The 18955-nt window shown below is 29.9% G+C and overlaps 1 protein-coding gene across 1 annotated transcript in view; it reads left to right on the top strand.

The window, feature by feature from the left end:
- The first annotated feature begins 18239 nt into the window (after positions 1-18239).
- The window catches only part of LOC128548726 (uncharacterized), a 59475-nt gene continuing 58759 nt past the window's right edge, over positions 18240-18955 (top strand). Inside the window, exon 1 of the mRNA XM_053524110.1 lies at positions 18240-18436. Within this exon, the coding sequence (XP_053380085.1) occupies positions 18240-18436 (197 nt within the window). The remainder of the gene's footprint in view (positions 18437-18955) is intronic.

Genomic DNA, 18955 nt, shown 5'->3' on the forward strand with positions numbered 1-18955 from the left:
GTGATTAACAAAGGCAAGAGAGACAATGAATATAATTTTAACCCGCCACACTTTCCGTTTTATCTACAATGTAATTTATAAAGGTAACCATTATATCCTTTCGATAAAACACAGTTGTAACACAAGTTTTTGTTCTTTTCTTTTTATTATGTACATAGTGCATTGTACATAATATTACGATGTTGTGTACATACGGGGTACGTATAATGGTGAACTCTGACTGGTAGAACAGCGAGTGCAAACCTGAAATTCCTTTCTGCTACAGTTTTGGCCTTTAGGTCAAAGCACGAGGTGTAAATGGAATCGTTGTAACTAAGTCAAAACAGTAATCACTTTTTCTGATCGTTGTGTCAAAATAGTATTTACTTTGTCTAGTCGTTACTTTTAGAATCAGTATGCAGTGTATGTAGATCTAGGACTATGAAGAGCGCTGTAAATGAATTCGTATACGAAAGACCTTTTTTCTGATAGCTTTAAGATTATTGTCACCGGTAACAAGATTTGCTCATGTTTTAGTGGAAAACATATTGCTGTTCGCATACAATTTACCTTGTGTAGTATTATGAAATCGTAACAGCTGACATCCAGATCAAAGACATAAGTCCCACAGGAAAAGCCACATTTAAACAACGCATCCAACCACTTCATATGAAAATAGGGTTATGTATAACTGTATACACATACATGTTAAAATATATTAATTAGAAACATGGAACAGCAAACGTGAGTAGTAAATGACTTTGCAGAATCCAGATCACTGAGAGAAACGCCAGTACGACCTCAGTGGAGCAGGAGAAGGGACTATTATTAAACCTGTCCTTCCTCCGAGGGTAAATTAAAGAACTAATTGTCAAGGAGTTCCACTATTGTCATGTAAGAACACAATCAAAGATCAGCTTATGGACCAGAATATAAGACTATTTTACTGCTGGCGGGGATGGATATATCCTGCTCGACGATAGCTTTTTTTACAATAACGAGGTTCTGCAGAGTTACCGCCAAAAGTTTCTCAAGCCAGTAGCCATCTTACCCGAACATTTAAGCGATGCTTTTTTTTGGCATACCATATTCTACAAAATAAAAAGTAATATATATATATATATATAAAGGAACGATTATTTCTAAGCCGTCCTTTCTTTTGATAGCGTATAAATTTACATTCCTCAAGATAGTCAGCTAACACTTAGGTGTCAATCTCCTATACTCGATTTGGTCTCCCCTTACAGTAAGTTCTATATGGTATGATTGTAGAAATGTGCCAGATGTTTCTCCTTGGTCCGCTCAGATCATATAGTGCAACTCTCCACCCTTGTGAAAGCTATTTTTGCGTTGATGCTTGCCAGTAAAGAGGAACGTCTTCGATTTTTTTAAAGATCGTTATATGCTTCCAAGTTTGTGCCTGAATCGCAAACAAAAATGAAAATGAATGTGTTTATTACCTGATAGTCAGGGGACTTGAAAACCTTTAAATTAAATGTATAAACCTCTTGCTCCAATACACACACATACACAAAAGTATTTTCTTTAAACATTTTTAAGGATTCATTAATTCAAGAAACTAATGGCAGTGGATGTGTAAAATCCACATAATTCCATATATAATGTTGAAATAAAATACAATAGACCACAAGCTTGTTCTTTCTTTGATTTAGTTTAAACAGTATTTATTAGATATATCATGCACATAAATATATACAGTAGCATTTACAATCAAAATGATGTAAAGGATCTGAAAACAAGTTCTTTCTTTGATTTATAAGTAAGTATCAACAATTTGTTCCCTTCCCAAACATGAACCCGAATTAATTATTGCCATGCTACCTTTTCCCAGAATGAACCAATCCAAGGGGTGATGAGTATGTTAACATTCAACCGTTGGCATGGAAAAAGCGTGAAGAATTACAGCAGACGGATTACAGAAGGCAATGTAATTATTTTCTGTACCGAAATTTGTAAACAAACAGACATATCTTTAGAAAAAACGTAAGCCTTGGATTTCAAAATGTAAAACATGTTTATCAAGCTTCTTATGGAGAGTGCCTATATAGTATGCTTCCTGTATTCAACAAATGTCTAGAAATTTGAGAAATTAAAAAAAGAATAGGAGGACAATTCATGACTTGTATTATCTCTTTTTGCAAATAACACACAGAGATAACTTTCCCATTGTTTGGCAAGGATAGAATTAATATTCATAATTTATTTAAAAGTAATCAATCGACAATATTCATTCTATTGAACAGTATGAAAATCGGTTGTTTCCATTTAGAACTGAGTGTTTCATTCAATCTCTATAGCATGGTTGGACGTAAATACTTTTCCAAATTTTACTATCGCAATTCAGATTTGATTTCAAAATAGAATAGCAATTTAAAGACACCTTTGCGAGAGGGTATATCAAAACCCGCTTTTTACTGGGATGTGGTTGACAAACTTCGTAAGATTTTGGGTCATGGCAATTTTCCAATTGTATTTAGTAAAGTGATTAAACGTTTTATGAAAAGAGGTTATGACCCAACTATTTTGAGACACACCGCATGTTTAGTTTTCAGCCCTTTTACAGTTGGACGATACGCTTTCCTCTTTGATTGTGTCTGACGGAACCGATGGAGGACTCTATGATTAGTAGTTCTTAAATCCCACCAGGACTGAGCTATTATGATTTCCGTCTTCTGGCCTGTTTCGTCGGGCCCTTAAGGGTGTTTCCTTTGTTGCTCGGTCTTCAGCAAAATGAAAAGGCAAGTAAAATTTGACGAATTTTCTATTGTCAAGCTTACAAAATTTTAATATTTTTTCATACACAACATTGTGAAAATTTATACGTCTATATGTATCTGACATGAACTCAATAGATTTGAATAACTGTAGTTTTTCATTATCAGTATTGTGCCATTTTATTTGTTCTTTAATTTTTCTAACTAGATGTTTATAAAAGCTTCTTATTGACTGATAGTTGTTATTGAATTTACAGTTATTTCTATATTTCCAAATACTTCTATTTCTAAAAGTTTCCTCGGAGCAGGTCTCCTGGCCCAAACCAGCTTGAGAAGATTTCTCCCTACCACTGACTAATGTCAAAATTGATGGCGTTACGTCCCGATTTTCGTTGCTTCGCGCAGGATCGAGTTCCTATCAATTTAAAGGTAGATTTTGGAATAAAAACACTGCCCATATGTTTGCAAGACGGTGCGGTTCGGAAATTTATGTGGACGCTTAATAGCGCAAGGAAAAGGCGTATTATTCAAACAAATCCGAAGTCAGACGCTCTGTGCACGTGCCGGAAGTTCACATTTTTTAATTCGAAAGTATATATCTCATTCTGTATATCGCATGTTACCGTAAAGAGATCGACCCCGATTTTCGTCGATTAGATTCCCTATAAAAAAACAAAAGTGCTTCGAATGCTTCATCTTGTAATACAAATGCCATGTCTGTGCAGCTGACCTACGATCGAAATTTCACATGCTCTCCTGTGCCGAGTTCTAAACAAGTATTTTAGAGGCAAACCAGTTGTTAAACTGTTAAACTTCTTACACAATGCACTTGTTACGTTAAACTTTGGAGTTTTGTTGTTGTTGTTGTTGTTTGTTTGTTTGTGTTGTTGTTATTGTTGTTTCGTGTTTGTTTTTAAAACGTATCTATTTTCCTGTAAAACAGTAATTTGTTTTATTGTAAACTTTATGACATAAATAACAAGTCTAATACAGTGTCGTTTAGAACGACCTTTGATTAAATGTCATAAGTAAATAAGCATTGAAGTTACGTTTAGAAATAGAGCACACCTTTAGTTAATTTATCATTTAATATTTCCAGTTGTCTGCCACAAATATGTACAATTATATTACGTTGTTTAATACTACACGGGTAATGAGTAGCATGATTGAAATATGACGATTTGGGCATTACATCGAATTTAAACAATTTGAACAATTGCAATTTCACTGAATAATGACATTTTTTTTTAAAAAAAATTACCAACAACTCTCGTAGCAAACAAATAAACATAAAACTGATAGTATTTCACTATAATAACCGCAAAGTAGGCAAAGCCGCGTAAAACCTATGTATTTTATTTACCCCTAAGAAGTTTTTGAAATTCATAGTGAGCTTTCCTTTCTTCCCAGTAGTAGTAGTCAAGCTTAAAGAGTTTTATCCCGACATTTTGTTTTTGAATGTAATTGTTAAATAATTTTAGTTCGGAATTTGTATTGCTAAATTAACGAAAACCAGACAGTGCGTTTACTCTTTTGATAGAACAAAACATGCATACCAACTTTCGGCCTCTTAAGAATACAACGAAAAACATATGCCTAGCCCAGGGATAGAACAGAACTCATGACCCTCCTGATCCATAAAACTGCACTCGCCCTAGTAGATCTGCACGCTCACTGTTGAACTAAGCTAGCCTGCAGAATCAAGGAGCAAGACAAGCACGGTAGGTGCCACAAACGGCAAAACAGACAACCTGCAAGTAGTCCATAGAAGACCAACTGCTTTAAAGATACCATCTTATTATGAAGAAACTATTGTAAAAGGTAGTCCAGCTAATAGCAAAACTTGTAATGATTTGTAGTTGCATTTATTCATAAACACTTGTTCAACAAACGTTGTCATGAATCAATCTTGATAGAAAAATGCATAATTCCACAACAAGATGGCAAACTGCTTTTTTAAATGAGCACTGGACACGGATACAATTGCACTACTGTTATTCAAAATTTAGGATTAGGGTACGATGTCAGTTTGCAAGAGAATGCTTCTCGTAAAAAAGTGTTGTTTTTCTCTTGGTCTATATCGATATTGTCGAATAAAATACCAAACATACAAATCAGTAGCGTATAAAATAGTGTTTTATTCAAGTTCAAGGTCATTGTATGAAGTTACTGTCACTTTATGGATAACTAAGCTTGACTTGTTCTCGGTGCTTCCGAGGGGTCTACTTTTCAGAGTAGTTTATTTAATGATATACATGTACATGCTATGTGATGTACATCCTATTGACAGGAAAGTCGAGTTAAATGAAAACTTGTTTTATTAGACAACTTTTAATAATCTGTTAATAAACAATGTTTTTCCGACGGCCTTGTAACATTTCGGTCTTTGGTATTGACACTATATTGAGTCAGTACGACATACTTTAAAGGTATTACAGAGGCTTAATTAAACACGTATTTCATTTCCTTTGTCTTGTCATGGCTTCCAAACACTCGCCATTATTGGTAATTGTTTTGTTTATGTTTTTAAAATCAAAGTAAATGTAATAATCTCATTTGTAGACAAGTATGTTGAACGATATCAGAGTCATGTTGGCTGAATTATTACATATATTTGATAAAGACAAACCGACTTAAGTTGTAGCCTTAGATCTGGTCGGCGATGAGTCCGTACGTATGTATGAATTAATATCATGAACGAACATTTAGTAATGTGTATGGTAATTTGGAACAAAATAGTACATGTGGATGTAGATAACTTTCATTAAACCAAGTCTGTAGTAAAATTTGATAAACACAGGACACCAAATAAATAGTTTTGCACTTTATGACCTTGAACTTGTGATAAGAAGACCTTTTTTCTTTTATCATATTATGTGTTTCCTATTTATAGTTACAGTGACTGGTCATCTGTATGGATTGATTGTGAAGAAAGAATTTGATATAAAAGTGAAGTTGTAAATAAAAGTGAAGCTGTAAATACACTACCTATTCCAGCAAATTTCATTTTTACATGTCAATGAAATCTCTCAATTATGTTCCAAAAAACTTTTTGTCGCAAATTCTCCAGAAAGTTTTTTTTTGTATTCTGCCGATTATTTGTTGCCGGCTAATCTAGAGGACGTTGAGACAGATTGCAAGTTGTGTAAAAATACACAAAATATTGCAGAACAGAAAATTGTCTTAAGTATTTGACGACAATATGTGAATTTAGCGGTGCGTTCCCATCATAACGAAAGCAATAGAAACAACAAAATAGGGATATTAGGGAAGTGTACAGTGGTGTCTGGAGGTAGTATATACAAATGCATCATATATTTACTCTATTAAGATTTGTTACATTACACTCGAGTTTATTTTCCGTATTTTAAATAAAAATATGAAGTGAGTAAGTTTTGGAAACGTATTACCTTCTTAAAATAGTGGCTGTCTGGTAGAATGCAAAACTCAATAAAACCCCCATAATTCTGATTTCTTGATTAAGTTCTCAGTTCTAATAAAACTTAAAGAAACAACAACCTCGAGACTGCTTGGTGACCGGTTGTAACTATAGAGTCAGTGTTCCCGGTTTCGCACTGTACGCGGTTTCGCACATCCGGTAAATTCATGTTCTTTTTTGAAAAAAAAGCAGAAAGGTTATCAATTCTTTGTTATTATTTCAGGAAACTGTGTTATTCCCTACAAACTTTGACACCAGAGGTCGTTCCCCACTAGAGCCTCGCTGTGGTAAGCAGTGCAAACTGAAACAATAACAACACCAATGGAGGCCAGTTGGTCAGCTAAATAATCTTAAATTTCATTTGATTTAAACATATTTTATTCCTTCCTTTCTGTGACAACATATACAATGTACATATACAGAAAATATACAAAACATTCTAAGGAAGGTAAAAGGGTTGGACCACAAGTTCATATAACATTAGTAGTCCGTCCCCGAAGGTATATTTAAAGGAAAATTTTATATTATAGATTGCATTGTATTCTTATAAAAAATGACAAAATGTAATTGGAAGAGAACAAAGTTAAGCGAAATGAATAACAACAATGTTGGAGAAGAAGTAGAATGACTTAACTTTAGAAATTAAAAGAAAGCTAGATAGATGGTAATATAAGAAGAGAGAGAGTCCAGAGTCTTCCAAGGGTCGTAACTTGATGTGTGGGGTACAACTGCGTTAAGTTTATATAATAAAGTAACACGGCAGCAATCAGATTTCTTAATGAAAACGATTTGTATGTTTGATATATTTTTGTACTTCTAAAAATATTAGTGAATTTTCTTCTTCAGTATAATTTTCATCTCCAAACAAAAGAGTACGCGTATTCAGTGGATGAAAAATACGTGTGGCGTTAAAAAGTTGTATTCTTTGTAAAGCATAATGTCTACATTTAAAGAGAAAATGTTCGGCATCTTCAGTATCGTGACCACAGTCACATGCAGCATTGTCTCTCAAATGAATTTTATATAAATCAGCATTTAAATTACTGCATTTATTACGCATTTGAGCATGGTAAACCGAGTATAGCCTTTCGCCAATACAAAAATATGTAGGTACAAATGAAGGTTTGTATTTTAGTTTAAGTTTTGATTTAAAAATATGAATTGTGAATGACCCTCTTATATCGGATTCTAAATCGTTCCATAAAGAAGAAGCTGATGGAATAAACGAGTTAGCAAATATTTGCGTACGACGAGCAACTGTTATATAATCATTCCTGTTTCTTAGACGATAGGGTACATCATTGGCAACTGTATCTGGAATAAGATTTAATAGATAGTCCGGTAATGTACGATGCTTAGCTTTATACATGGTAACAAGTTTCTGAATGTTTCGTCTATCGGACAGAGATACCCAACCAATTTCATTAAGAAGACGTTCGATAGAAACAGACCTCGTAAGACCTGTGACAATACGTGCAGACTCGTATCGGAGTTTTTCAAGAGAATGTTTTTCGTGATCTGCACAGCCATCCCAGACTATTGATGCGTATTCTAGAACAGGTCTCATGTAGGATATATAAATCTGATTTAACGTATTTCTTTTAATGCTCTCATTGACTCTAGAATTTTTGAGGCAGATGAAAGTATATTATTGATATGATCGTGCCATTTGCCATCTGATCTAAAAAAAGCTCCTAAATGTTTATGACTGTCAACATAATCAAGAAGAACATTATCAAAGTAAATAGACGGTTTAACTTCAGATCCGAGAGTAAAAAATACCACTTCTGTTTTGTTCGGATTAAGATTTACTAACCAACGCTTGGACCATTCAGCTATTTTATTCAAGTCGTCATTTAATGTACTTTCCATAGAAGCAATATCAGAGGTGAAAACTGCGAGAGAACTGTCGTCTGCAAAGAGCCGTGTTACACTAGCAAGGGTGTCTGCAATGCCATTGACATAGGTTAAAAATAATAAGGGCCCAAGTACAGCCCTGTGGAACACTTGCAGTGACATACTTACAATCAGAATATGAAGAACCTACAAATACCTTTTAGTAGTATTAAATATGATGGTTTTGAGTCAATTTAACCTCACTTAACCTTTAGTCTTTGGTCCGGACTAACCAATGCCGGACAATTTAAAAACATAGATTTTTAACTTTACTTTCGTTTTCTCGTATTTTCGGAAAACCTGGTTATAAATAACTGACATATTTTCTAAAAATGGCTATGTAGGAAACCACAAATTCAACCAATCAAAAGCCTGCCATTTTTCTGCCAAGTTGGCAGCAATGTGGCAGTGTCTGCCAACTTGGCAAACTTTTGGCAGAAATTTGGCAGATTAATTTCATTAATAAAATGTAAGGTATTTGATCTTATTTTTAATTAGTAAATACATTATTAGACATATAAAATCATTTTACATTTTGAGTATGACACACGCTTAAGAGTCCAATACACTTATACAAAGTAAACGCATCGGTTAACTTTATGAATGAAAGTATTTGCGACACCGGTATCGTTTTACTTGTAGTATAAATGAAATATATCGGTTAACTTTATGAATGAATACCACTTTTTGCTTTACGTTTTACAGCTGATTTAATATATGTGTTCAGTTATAAAACGTTTTACAACTGATTTAATATTAGTGTTCTATTAAATTTAAATACATATAATATAAATGAGTTTACAGAATAAAATATATTGTTTGAAAGAAAGAAGATTTACTGATAATATAAATCCCCATTATGTTACAACAAAAAACGGGAGAAAAATGATAATGGCTACCTGTTCGTCTTGTGGAAGAATGAAATCAAAGTTTGTTAAAAGTACAGGGGGTAATTTAGATATTCATAAAGCAATGTTACCTTTATTACCTAAGAAAGGTTTAACACTCCCAGAATATAATTATTGTGGACCGGGAAATCCCCTAGATAATGGACCCCCTGTCAATGAACTGGATGCAGTATGCAAAACTCATGACTTCTGCTATAATGATACTAGTACAAATAAAAACAAATGCGATAAGCAAATGCTTTCCGACTTAAATAAAACTAAATCAAAAACATTTGGAGAAAAGATTGCAAAACATTTAGTTGTGAAACCTATAATTAAAACGAAATACAAACTTGGGCTGGGACAAAAGTCAAAAAACGGGAAAAGGGGGTAGAGTATACCCCCGAAATAACATGGAGCGATGAATTAGCAGAAGAATTACACAAACCTATTAAAAGAAAATTTAGGAAACGAAGAGTGATTGTTAATGATATTGATGATACTTGGTCAGCTGATTTAGTTGACATGCAAGCTTTTTCAAAATATAATAAAGGAGTAAAGTACTTGTTAACCGTTATTGATATATTTAGTAAATATGCTTGGGTTATTCCATTAAAGAATAAAACTGGAGAATCTGTTACTGAAGCATTTAATAAAATAGCTTTAAAAGGTAGAACACCAACAAATTTATGGGTAGATGAAGGAAAAGAATTTTATAATAAAAAGTTTGAATCATTTTTGAATAAAAATAAGATTAATATGTACCATACATTTAATGAAGGAAAGGCTGAAGTAATAGAAAGATTTAATAGAAGTTTAAAAAGAATAATGTGGAAATATTTTACAGCAAATAATACTTATACTTATTTAGATAATTTGCAGGATATGGTTGACAAATATAACAAAGCAAAACATTCTAGTATAAAAATGACACCAACCGAAGCTAGTAAAAACTTAAATAAAGGTACTGTTTACTTTAATTTATATGGTGATTTAAAGATACCAAAGAGTAAAACAAAATTTAAAATTGGTGATCGAGTTCGCTTAAGCAAACTTGAAAGACATTTTGAAAAAGGATATACACCAAACTGGACAGAGGAAATATTTATAATTTATAAAATTAATAATACAAATCCCAGAACATACACTATTAAAGATTTAAATGATGAAATAATTCAAGGTTCATTTTATGAATAAGAACTTTTACCTACTACACAAGAGGTTTTTAGAATAGAAAAAGTTATTAGACGAGAATATAAGAAAAAACAAGCTTTAGTAAAATGGAAAGGTTATAGTGAAAAATTTAATAGTTGGGTACCATTTAGTGAATTGGAAGAAATTTAATTTAAAAAATATATTATATAAATGAGTCATAAAAATCTAATTTCTAATAATGGAATAGAAACAATAGATCAGTTAATCATTCACTTAACTAAACTAGCTGCTGCTTACAGAAAAAGTTATAAATTTTGTGGGAGAGTAAGTACCGGATTATATATTACAGCAGGTATCTTTGGTTGCTCAGCTGCATTAGCACTTGTTCAAGCTATTCCTATATTTGTAGCAGTTGCTGGCGCTGTTCCATCAGTAATTACCATATTTACTAACAGACTAAAACTTGACGACAAGAAATTTATTTTAAAAGCACATCATCACAAAATAAAACAACTAATAACAAAAGCACGGATTGGAAAAGTAAATAAAGAAGAAGAGAAACAAGTTATTCAGGATATTTTCGCAATACTATTAGAAATGCAGAAAAAAAAATATTCAATGCCTTTTGAAACGTATATGAAGGAATTTAAACTTAACGGATATAAAAGTAAAAAAGAAGAAGAGCTGTATTAAATTTTACGTGCGTTTTTAGAGATTTTTTTCTATAAGTATATTATATATAGATGGTTAATAGAAAGGTAGATAGAATGATTATGCCAAAATTATCTAGCACTTTAGGAGAAATAATGAATCCAGACAAAAATTCATATAAGAAAGTTCTTAAAAGAAGAAATGTTATTAAATCAAAACTTGATCAAATAGTTAGCGATGAATATAAAAATCACGTTATTGATAAATTACAAAATGTTATAGATCCTTATCTTTTAAAAAATAATTTATTTGAATGGAACTGTGGTTGTCTATTAACTGAAGAAGAAAATGCTGAAAGATTATGTGATTGTCCCAGACCAAATAATCATCGAAACAACCCTAAAACGTTATTGCAACCAATTGTGATACTAATGAAGAAAAAATATACAGAAGCACTTAGGCAGCATTTAAAGACCTTGATATTAATTCTGGATTAATAAAAATGTGCTGCGAAGGGAAAAACAGAGTAAAAAGTGGAATATCAAAAACTAATGGAAAAAGATATAAATTTAAATATTTTATTTCTTCTTAAATTTTATTTATTTTATTATTTTTTAACCCTTTTTTGCTTAACGAATTTTATTTTCTAAATATAATATATAGATGGAAATTGAGAGATCAAAAAATCAATATTATAAGAAATTTGAAATTAAAGTTGAATATAGACAAGATCCAAAGAATCAATTATATTTAACTATAAACGACTCTTATGAAATACTTAAATCTGAACTTAAAACTTTAAAAGGTATAAAAATAAACGTTGTTTTAACAATAACTTTTGGATAAAACTGATACAATATATAAATCAGCTTATTTTCAATCAAAGGCTTTAGAAATTATTAACACAAACGAAATAAAAAAAATATATACATCAAGCTTTTGATGAAATTATAAATAGAATTGGTAATTGGATTTCTGAAGGAAGTGGCTGGAGAATAGAGTCAGTTGATGCTCATTATATAAATAGATATAAGTATAGTCCGTTGGCTGCTTCAAGTTATTTAGAATTACCAAAACCATTACAACATCCAATGAAAGGATTAATAAATATAAAGAATGATGATAACGAATGGTTTAGATGGTGTCATTTAGCTTACAAATTTCCTGTAACAAAACATTCTGAAAGAGTTTCAAATTATAAAAAACATATAAACGATCTTGATTATACTGGAATTAAATTTCCTGTTACATTAAATCAAATACCTAAAATAGAAGTTTTAAATGAAATATCATTTAATATATTTGGTTATGAAGAAAATAGTATTTATCCATTGTACATATCAAAATATCAATACGAAGAACACTGTGATATGTTATTAATCAATAAAGATAAAATAACTGATGAGGACTGTAAGCCCTCAAGGACTGTAGTCCAACATTATGTTTGGATAAAAGACTTTAATAGATTAATGTTTAACAAAACAAAACATGCAAATAAAAAACACTTCTGTAAAAGCTGTCTGCAACATTTTTCTCAAGAAAGAATATTAAATGAACACATACCAAATTGTTTAGCTATTAATGGTACCCAAGGTGTAAAAATGCCAAAAGAGGGAAGTAAAGTATAATTTAAAAATTATCATAAAGTTTTAGCAGTACCTTTTGTAATTTATGCTGATTTTGAATCAATAACTAAAAAAGTTTTAACTGCTTTACCATCAACTGAATCTTCATTTACTGAACCATATCAAAATCATATAGATTGTGGTTACGGTTATAAAGTTGTTTGTTGTTATGACGATAAATATACTAAACAACCCAGATGTATAGAGGTCCTAATGCAGTTTATAAGTTTATTGAAAAAATGCTTGAGGAAGAGGAATATTGTAAAGAAATATTTAAAGAGCACTTTAACAAAGAACTAAGAATGTCTAAGAAAGATGAAAGTGAATTTAAAAAACAAAAGTTTTGTCATATCTGTGAAAAAGAATATATAGAAGATTCAATCAAAGTAAGAGATCACTGTCATATAACAGGAAAATTCAGAGGAAGTGCTCACTCAGAATGTAATATTAATTTTAGACTAACACATAAAATTCCTGTTATTTTTCATAATTTAAGAGGTTATGACGGTCATTTTATTATGCAACAAATAGGGAAATTTAAAAAAGAAATTAATGTTATTCCTAACAATATGGAAAGATATATATCATTTATGATTTCCGACTTGGTCTTTATTGATTCATTTCAATTTATGTCTCAATCATTGGATAACCTAGTAAAAAATATTCCAGAATTTAAATATTTATCTCAATAACTTGATTACATTGCGAAGCTGGAACCTTCGGTTACACTAGAATTATTAAAAACAAAAGGTGTTTATCCATATGATTACATGGATTCGTTTAAAAAATTCAAAGAAACAGAATTACCTTCTAAGGAAGAGTTTTATTCAATTTTAAATGAAACACACATATCTGACAACGAATATGAACATGCTAAAAATGTTTGGAATAAATTTAAAATTAAAACAATGGGAGAATATCATGATCTATATTTAAAAACTGGCGTATTACTTTTAGCTGATGTATTCGAAAATTTTAGAAAACTATGTTTAGAGTACTACAAATTAGATCCTTGTCATTATTTTAGTAGTCCTGGGTTAGCTTGGGATGCAATGTTAAAAATGACTGGAATTAAGTTAGATTTAATAACTGATATTGATATGTATCTTTTTATTGAAAAGGGACTGAGAGGAGGAATAAGTTATATTTCAAACAGATACAGTAAAGCAAACAATAAATATATGAAAGATTATGATCCTAAATTAGAATCTAAATACATTATGTACCTCGACGCCAATAACCTTTACGGTTGGGCTATGTGTCAACCTTTGCCCTCTGGAAACTTCAAATTTATATCTGAAAAACAATTCAAGAAATTAATTGCAAAAGGTAAAACTAACTTTATAGTTGAATGTGATCTTGAATATCCAAAAGAATTACATAAAACCCACAACGATTATCCTTTAGCTCCTGAAAAAATTAAAATACCAGATCAATGGCTTTCCAATTATAGTAAAAATATTAAAACAGAATTTGAAATAGGAAAAAGTAATGTAAAAAAATTAGTTCCAACTTTAATGAAAAAACAAAATTATGTAGTTCATTTTAAAAATCTTGAACTATATACACAATTAGCAAAAAATTCATTTGAAAAGGACTTTTTTAAGTTAATGAACAATTCTGTATTCGGTAAGACGATGGCGAATTTACGCAAGAGGGTTAATATTAAATTAACACATGATGAAAATATTTTATTAAAATACATAGCCAAACCTTCATTTGTTAGTTCAACGATGTTTAACAAGAATTTGTTTGGTATTCATAGAATAAAAGAAAGTTTGTTATTAAACAGACCTTGTTATGTTGGAATGTGCATTCTAAATTTATCAAAATATTTAATGTATGATTTTCATTATAATTACATTAAGGAAAAGTATGAAAACTCAGCAAAGCTTTTATTCACTGACACTGATTCATTATGTTATGAAATAAAAACCAAAGATGCATATGAGGATTTTTATAAGGACAAAGATTTATTTGATAATAGTGATTATAACCCAAAATCAGAATTTTATTTTGATAATAATAAAAAAGTAATTGGAAAATTTAAAGATGAAGCTGCCGGCATTCCCATTGTTGAATTTGTTGGATTAAGAAGTAAAATGTATTCATATTTATTAGAAAATGAAGTTAATGTTAAAAAATGTAAAGGAATTAAAAAAAACATGTTGTTAAGAAAACAATAGTTCATAAAAATTACAAAGATACTTTGTTTAATTCAACCCAAAGTAATCACACCTTTAAAGTTATTCGTTCTGATAAACACAATCTTTCCAGTTATGTTATAAATAAAACATCTTTATCATGTTATGACGATAAAAGATATATTCTTGATAATGGTATTGATACATTAGCTTATTCTTAAATTATAGAACCATAAATTGTTAACTGAATATTCATAACGTTTAAAGAATCAATAGAAATAACATCATTTATTTTAAATTCATTAGCATAATTAATAGAAATAGATTCATTTTTTCTGTTATTTTTTACATTATAACTTTGAAGAATTACATTTTCTTTATTTTTTAGTTGTAATTTAGCTTCTCCTTTATCTAATTTAATTGCATCAACAAGAATAATTAAGATGCAATTTTGTTTAATTGTTACATTATTACCATTTTGAACTAAACCAGGACTAGCATTTACAGTTTTCCATTGAAATAATCCACTATCGGTATCTTGGGTATAACATGTTAAAAACAATCATTATGAAGGTTTTCTTATTAATTGTCTTACTATTTTATTTACTTTTTCATTTATATTATTGAATATTCCCATTATATTAATTATTCCAGTTAAATAAAAACACAGTAATTAATAAAAACTAGGGATTAACTCAAAAGTTTGTTTCGATCATGGAATGCATGTTCATCCGATACAGATTCATCCGATATGTAGAATCTGATGTAACTATTCTTCAAAAGCGAAAATGTTACTTCTGTAGATGTTGAATCGTCATAAGGATGAATGTCAAACATTGTCCCTTGTGTTAGATAAACTTTAATTTTTTTCTTATAAATAGATACTAACTGATCAGTGTCAAAGTCCTCAGCTGCTATATTTACATTATCAAATATACCAAAAATTAGATCATCATCATCATTCCGCCACCTATCATTCCGCCACCTAAATATAAAATGTGATATTGGGCTATTAATCGGTTTATTCGGTGCACCTATGGGCCTGGCCCCCGTTAATAAAATCTTAATATCTATTATATAAATTCCGGTTTTTTCGACTATAAACACACCCCTCAAAAGCACATCTAGTACAGCTATTTTATATTGGTTTATATGTATAAAATCTTTAAAATCTACAATAATTCCAGGTCTTAATTGAAATGTATTTAAATAGTTCAGACCGGCCATATCTTCATATGTTGAATATATCCAGGCACCCTGACGGTCAAAATACTTTTTCATTTTTATGTAATCATAAAAAGTGTTATTATAGTATTCAAAGAGAAACACTTCACGTCTTACTTTTTCTAGTTTTTCTTCTATTTTTTTGTCTTTCTTTTTAAGTTTAAGAATTATTTCAGCTAAATCATCAAGTCGTTTTGTTGTAGCAACTTCAGAAGCAGACAAGTTGTCAACAACACCCTTTGTTCTAGCTAATTGTGTTTCTTGTTTTAAGAAAGCATTTTTTACTTCTTTAATTTTTTCCCAATTATTAGAAATTTTTTCATCATTAGTAGAAATTTCTTCGACATTAGTAGTTATTGCTTTAGTATTAGCAGTAATTACTTGGGTATTAGCAGTGATTGATTCTCCTTGTTTAGCTGATATTTCAACTACAGAGTCCAAATCATTTATTATTTTTTTAATTGTATCAATAAATTCATTAATATCTTTTTGTAATAAACCTGTAAGTTTACTTAATTCTTCGTACTTTATATTGTGACGTGCATCAACATTATTAATCATGTCTACAAGTTGTTTCTTCAAATTTTCTAGCTGATCATTAATTATGTTAATTGATTCTCCTTGTTTAACTGATTTTTCAACTACAAAGTCCAGTTCATTTTTATGTTCTTCAACTTTAGCATTAAGCTGCGTCATATCTTCTTGTATTTTTTTTTGTAATATTATTTAATTCTGCATACTTTAAATTGTGACGTGTATCAACAGTACTAATCCGAATTCGAATTTGTTTTTTAAAGTCATCTATTTTAGAATTGAGCTCTTTTTTAAAGTCATCTAATGCTGTGTCATGGTCATCACCTCTTTGTGAAGCTGCCTTTTCCAATTCAGATTTATATTCTGCAAGTTTATTTGAAATTAATTCTAACAAATCTTGGTGTTTTTTTTTTCAGTTTCAGTATTTAGTTTATTTATTTCTGTTCTAATTTCTAACTGATACATATTTTGTATTTTTTTTTCAGTTTCAATAATCTTGTCTTTTAGTTCTTCATGTTTAATCATACTATCTTTTTATTCTTGAACTTGAGTGTATAACTTTTCAAAATTGGCTCTAAATACTTTTTTTATGTTGTCATCTGTCAAATCAGATTTCTCTTCAAGTTCTTTAATAGAATCAACAATAGTTTATATTTCTTCTTCAATTTTACCTTGTAATTCAACTATTAATAATGAATTCTTTTTAAAATCTTTTGTTAATTCTTCAATATTCTTTACTTCTACTTCTAGTGTTTGTTTTATACTTTTGACGTCTTCAAGTTTATAGTCATCTATTACACTTTGAAATTTTTTATACATAAACCGTCTTGGAACTGCATCAGCGGGTTTATCTGGATTTCCTAGGTTGATTATTTCATTACTTCCCATATCTAATGCTCTGTTCATTGTGTTATCAAGTTCCTTATTTCTGTGAAGATATGATTCCATGTCCCTTTTAAGCTTTTTGTATTGTTTTTTAGTAGCATAATCACTTAAATCAATATCAAATTTAACTTTACTTATACTGTCAGGTTCACTTATTTGTTCTATATTATTAAAAACTCCCATTATATATTACCAGTAAAGTTTTTTTCTAAAAAACTTCCTTGGTTTGTCAATATATAAGAAATCATATTTTTGATTTGTTGCATTAGCATTGGTGTTTTATAGTAAGACTGACTTAAATAAATAACACAACAGTTTTTGTGACGTCCTTGAATAAAGTATTTTGTTATTTCATTTTGAACTTTTTTATCTTCACATACAAAATCATCAAATATTACTACTTTTTGTTTTTCTGATTCAATATTCTCACAAGGTTCAATTTGGTTGGGATCAGCTGAATATTCAAGTATTTCATTTTGATCTACTTTAATTTTTTTTGCAATTTTATTTAAGTGATTTATTAAATCTTGATATTTAGATTGTTCTACGTTTTTAGCATACAAGTATAATTTATCATAATATATAAGAGGTTTTCGAAGTATATGCATTAATGTATTTGTTTTTCCAGATCCAGAAGATCCACATATTAACATTCTAAAACATGAATCCGGCATAAAAAGATAATGTTGTGTAAAGTTATTGGATTTATCACTTTTTGTATCATAATTTGGAATTTCCATTTATATAATATTACATTATTTAACATTATTTTACAATATCTTACATTATTTTACATTATCATATAAATGCAATCAAACCTTAATGAAATGAGAATAAGAAAAAAATTAGTCGGGCAAAAGATGAGAGCTCTTAGAGAAGAAATAATGAGAGAAAAAATTAAAAAAGCTACAAATCGGGATATGTACACTGAAATTTATAAGCCAATTACTGAAGGAATAGAAAGTCAAAAAGAACAATAATCAAGTCAGTTAAAAGCATTACCTGGAATTAAGGAGCAATTAGCGTTACTTCCAAAAAGTATATCAGAAGATCTTACACAAGGTATTTCTGAATTAACTAAAGGAATGCAAGAGGAAACTAGAAAACAACAAGCTTTAAAATCGACTCCTTATTTTCATTCAGTAGATTGGGGAGGTAATCCTGTTGAGGTTTCTGAAGATGAATTTAAGAAATTAGAAGATTGTGGAAGAAAAAAGATGGCAATAACTGAGGAACCGGTATTTAGAGAATTAGAAGATTATGAAACAGCTGATGAGGATGAGTATGAAGAATTTCCTGAAGAATTTGAGGCAAATTTAGATATAAATATCGATAAAAATGTATTATCAGAATGGAAATTACCTGTATTATCAGAGTTAGTAATAAACAAAGATAAAGATGATTGGATAAAAACAAGAAAAAAGATTACCGAAAAATTAAAGAAGTGTACTCGTGATATAAATAAATATAGTAAAGAAGAACCAGATGAAATAATTGAATTTACAGATGCAAAACCTATGACTTCAGGTGAGTATGTTTCGGAGTTAGAATTAGACAGAGAAAATCTTAAAAGATATGGTGAACGCTTATCAAAAATGATTAATGACTCAGAGGTATTTGGAAAAGGAATAAGATATCATAATTCATATAAAGTTTCACCAAATGGACATTATGGTAATTTAATTATTAACTTAAATAAACTTTATGGTCAAAACAAATTGGTTGCTAAGGATAGAATAACTGGAAAAGAAGTCATTAACACTAAAGTAGATGATGATTTAATTGATTTGATTAATAAAAG

Source organism: Mercenaria mercenaria, chromosome 15 (assembly GCF_021730395.1).
Source record: "Mercenaria mercenaria strain notata chromosome 15, MADL_Memer_1, whole genome shotgun sequence".
Lineage (NCBI taxonomy): Eukaryota > Metazoa > Mollusca > Bivalvia > Venerida > Veneridae > Mercenaria > Mercenaria mercenaria.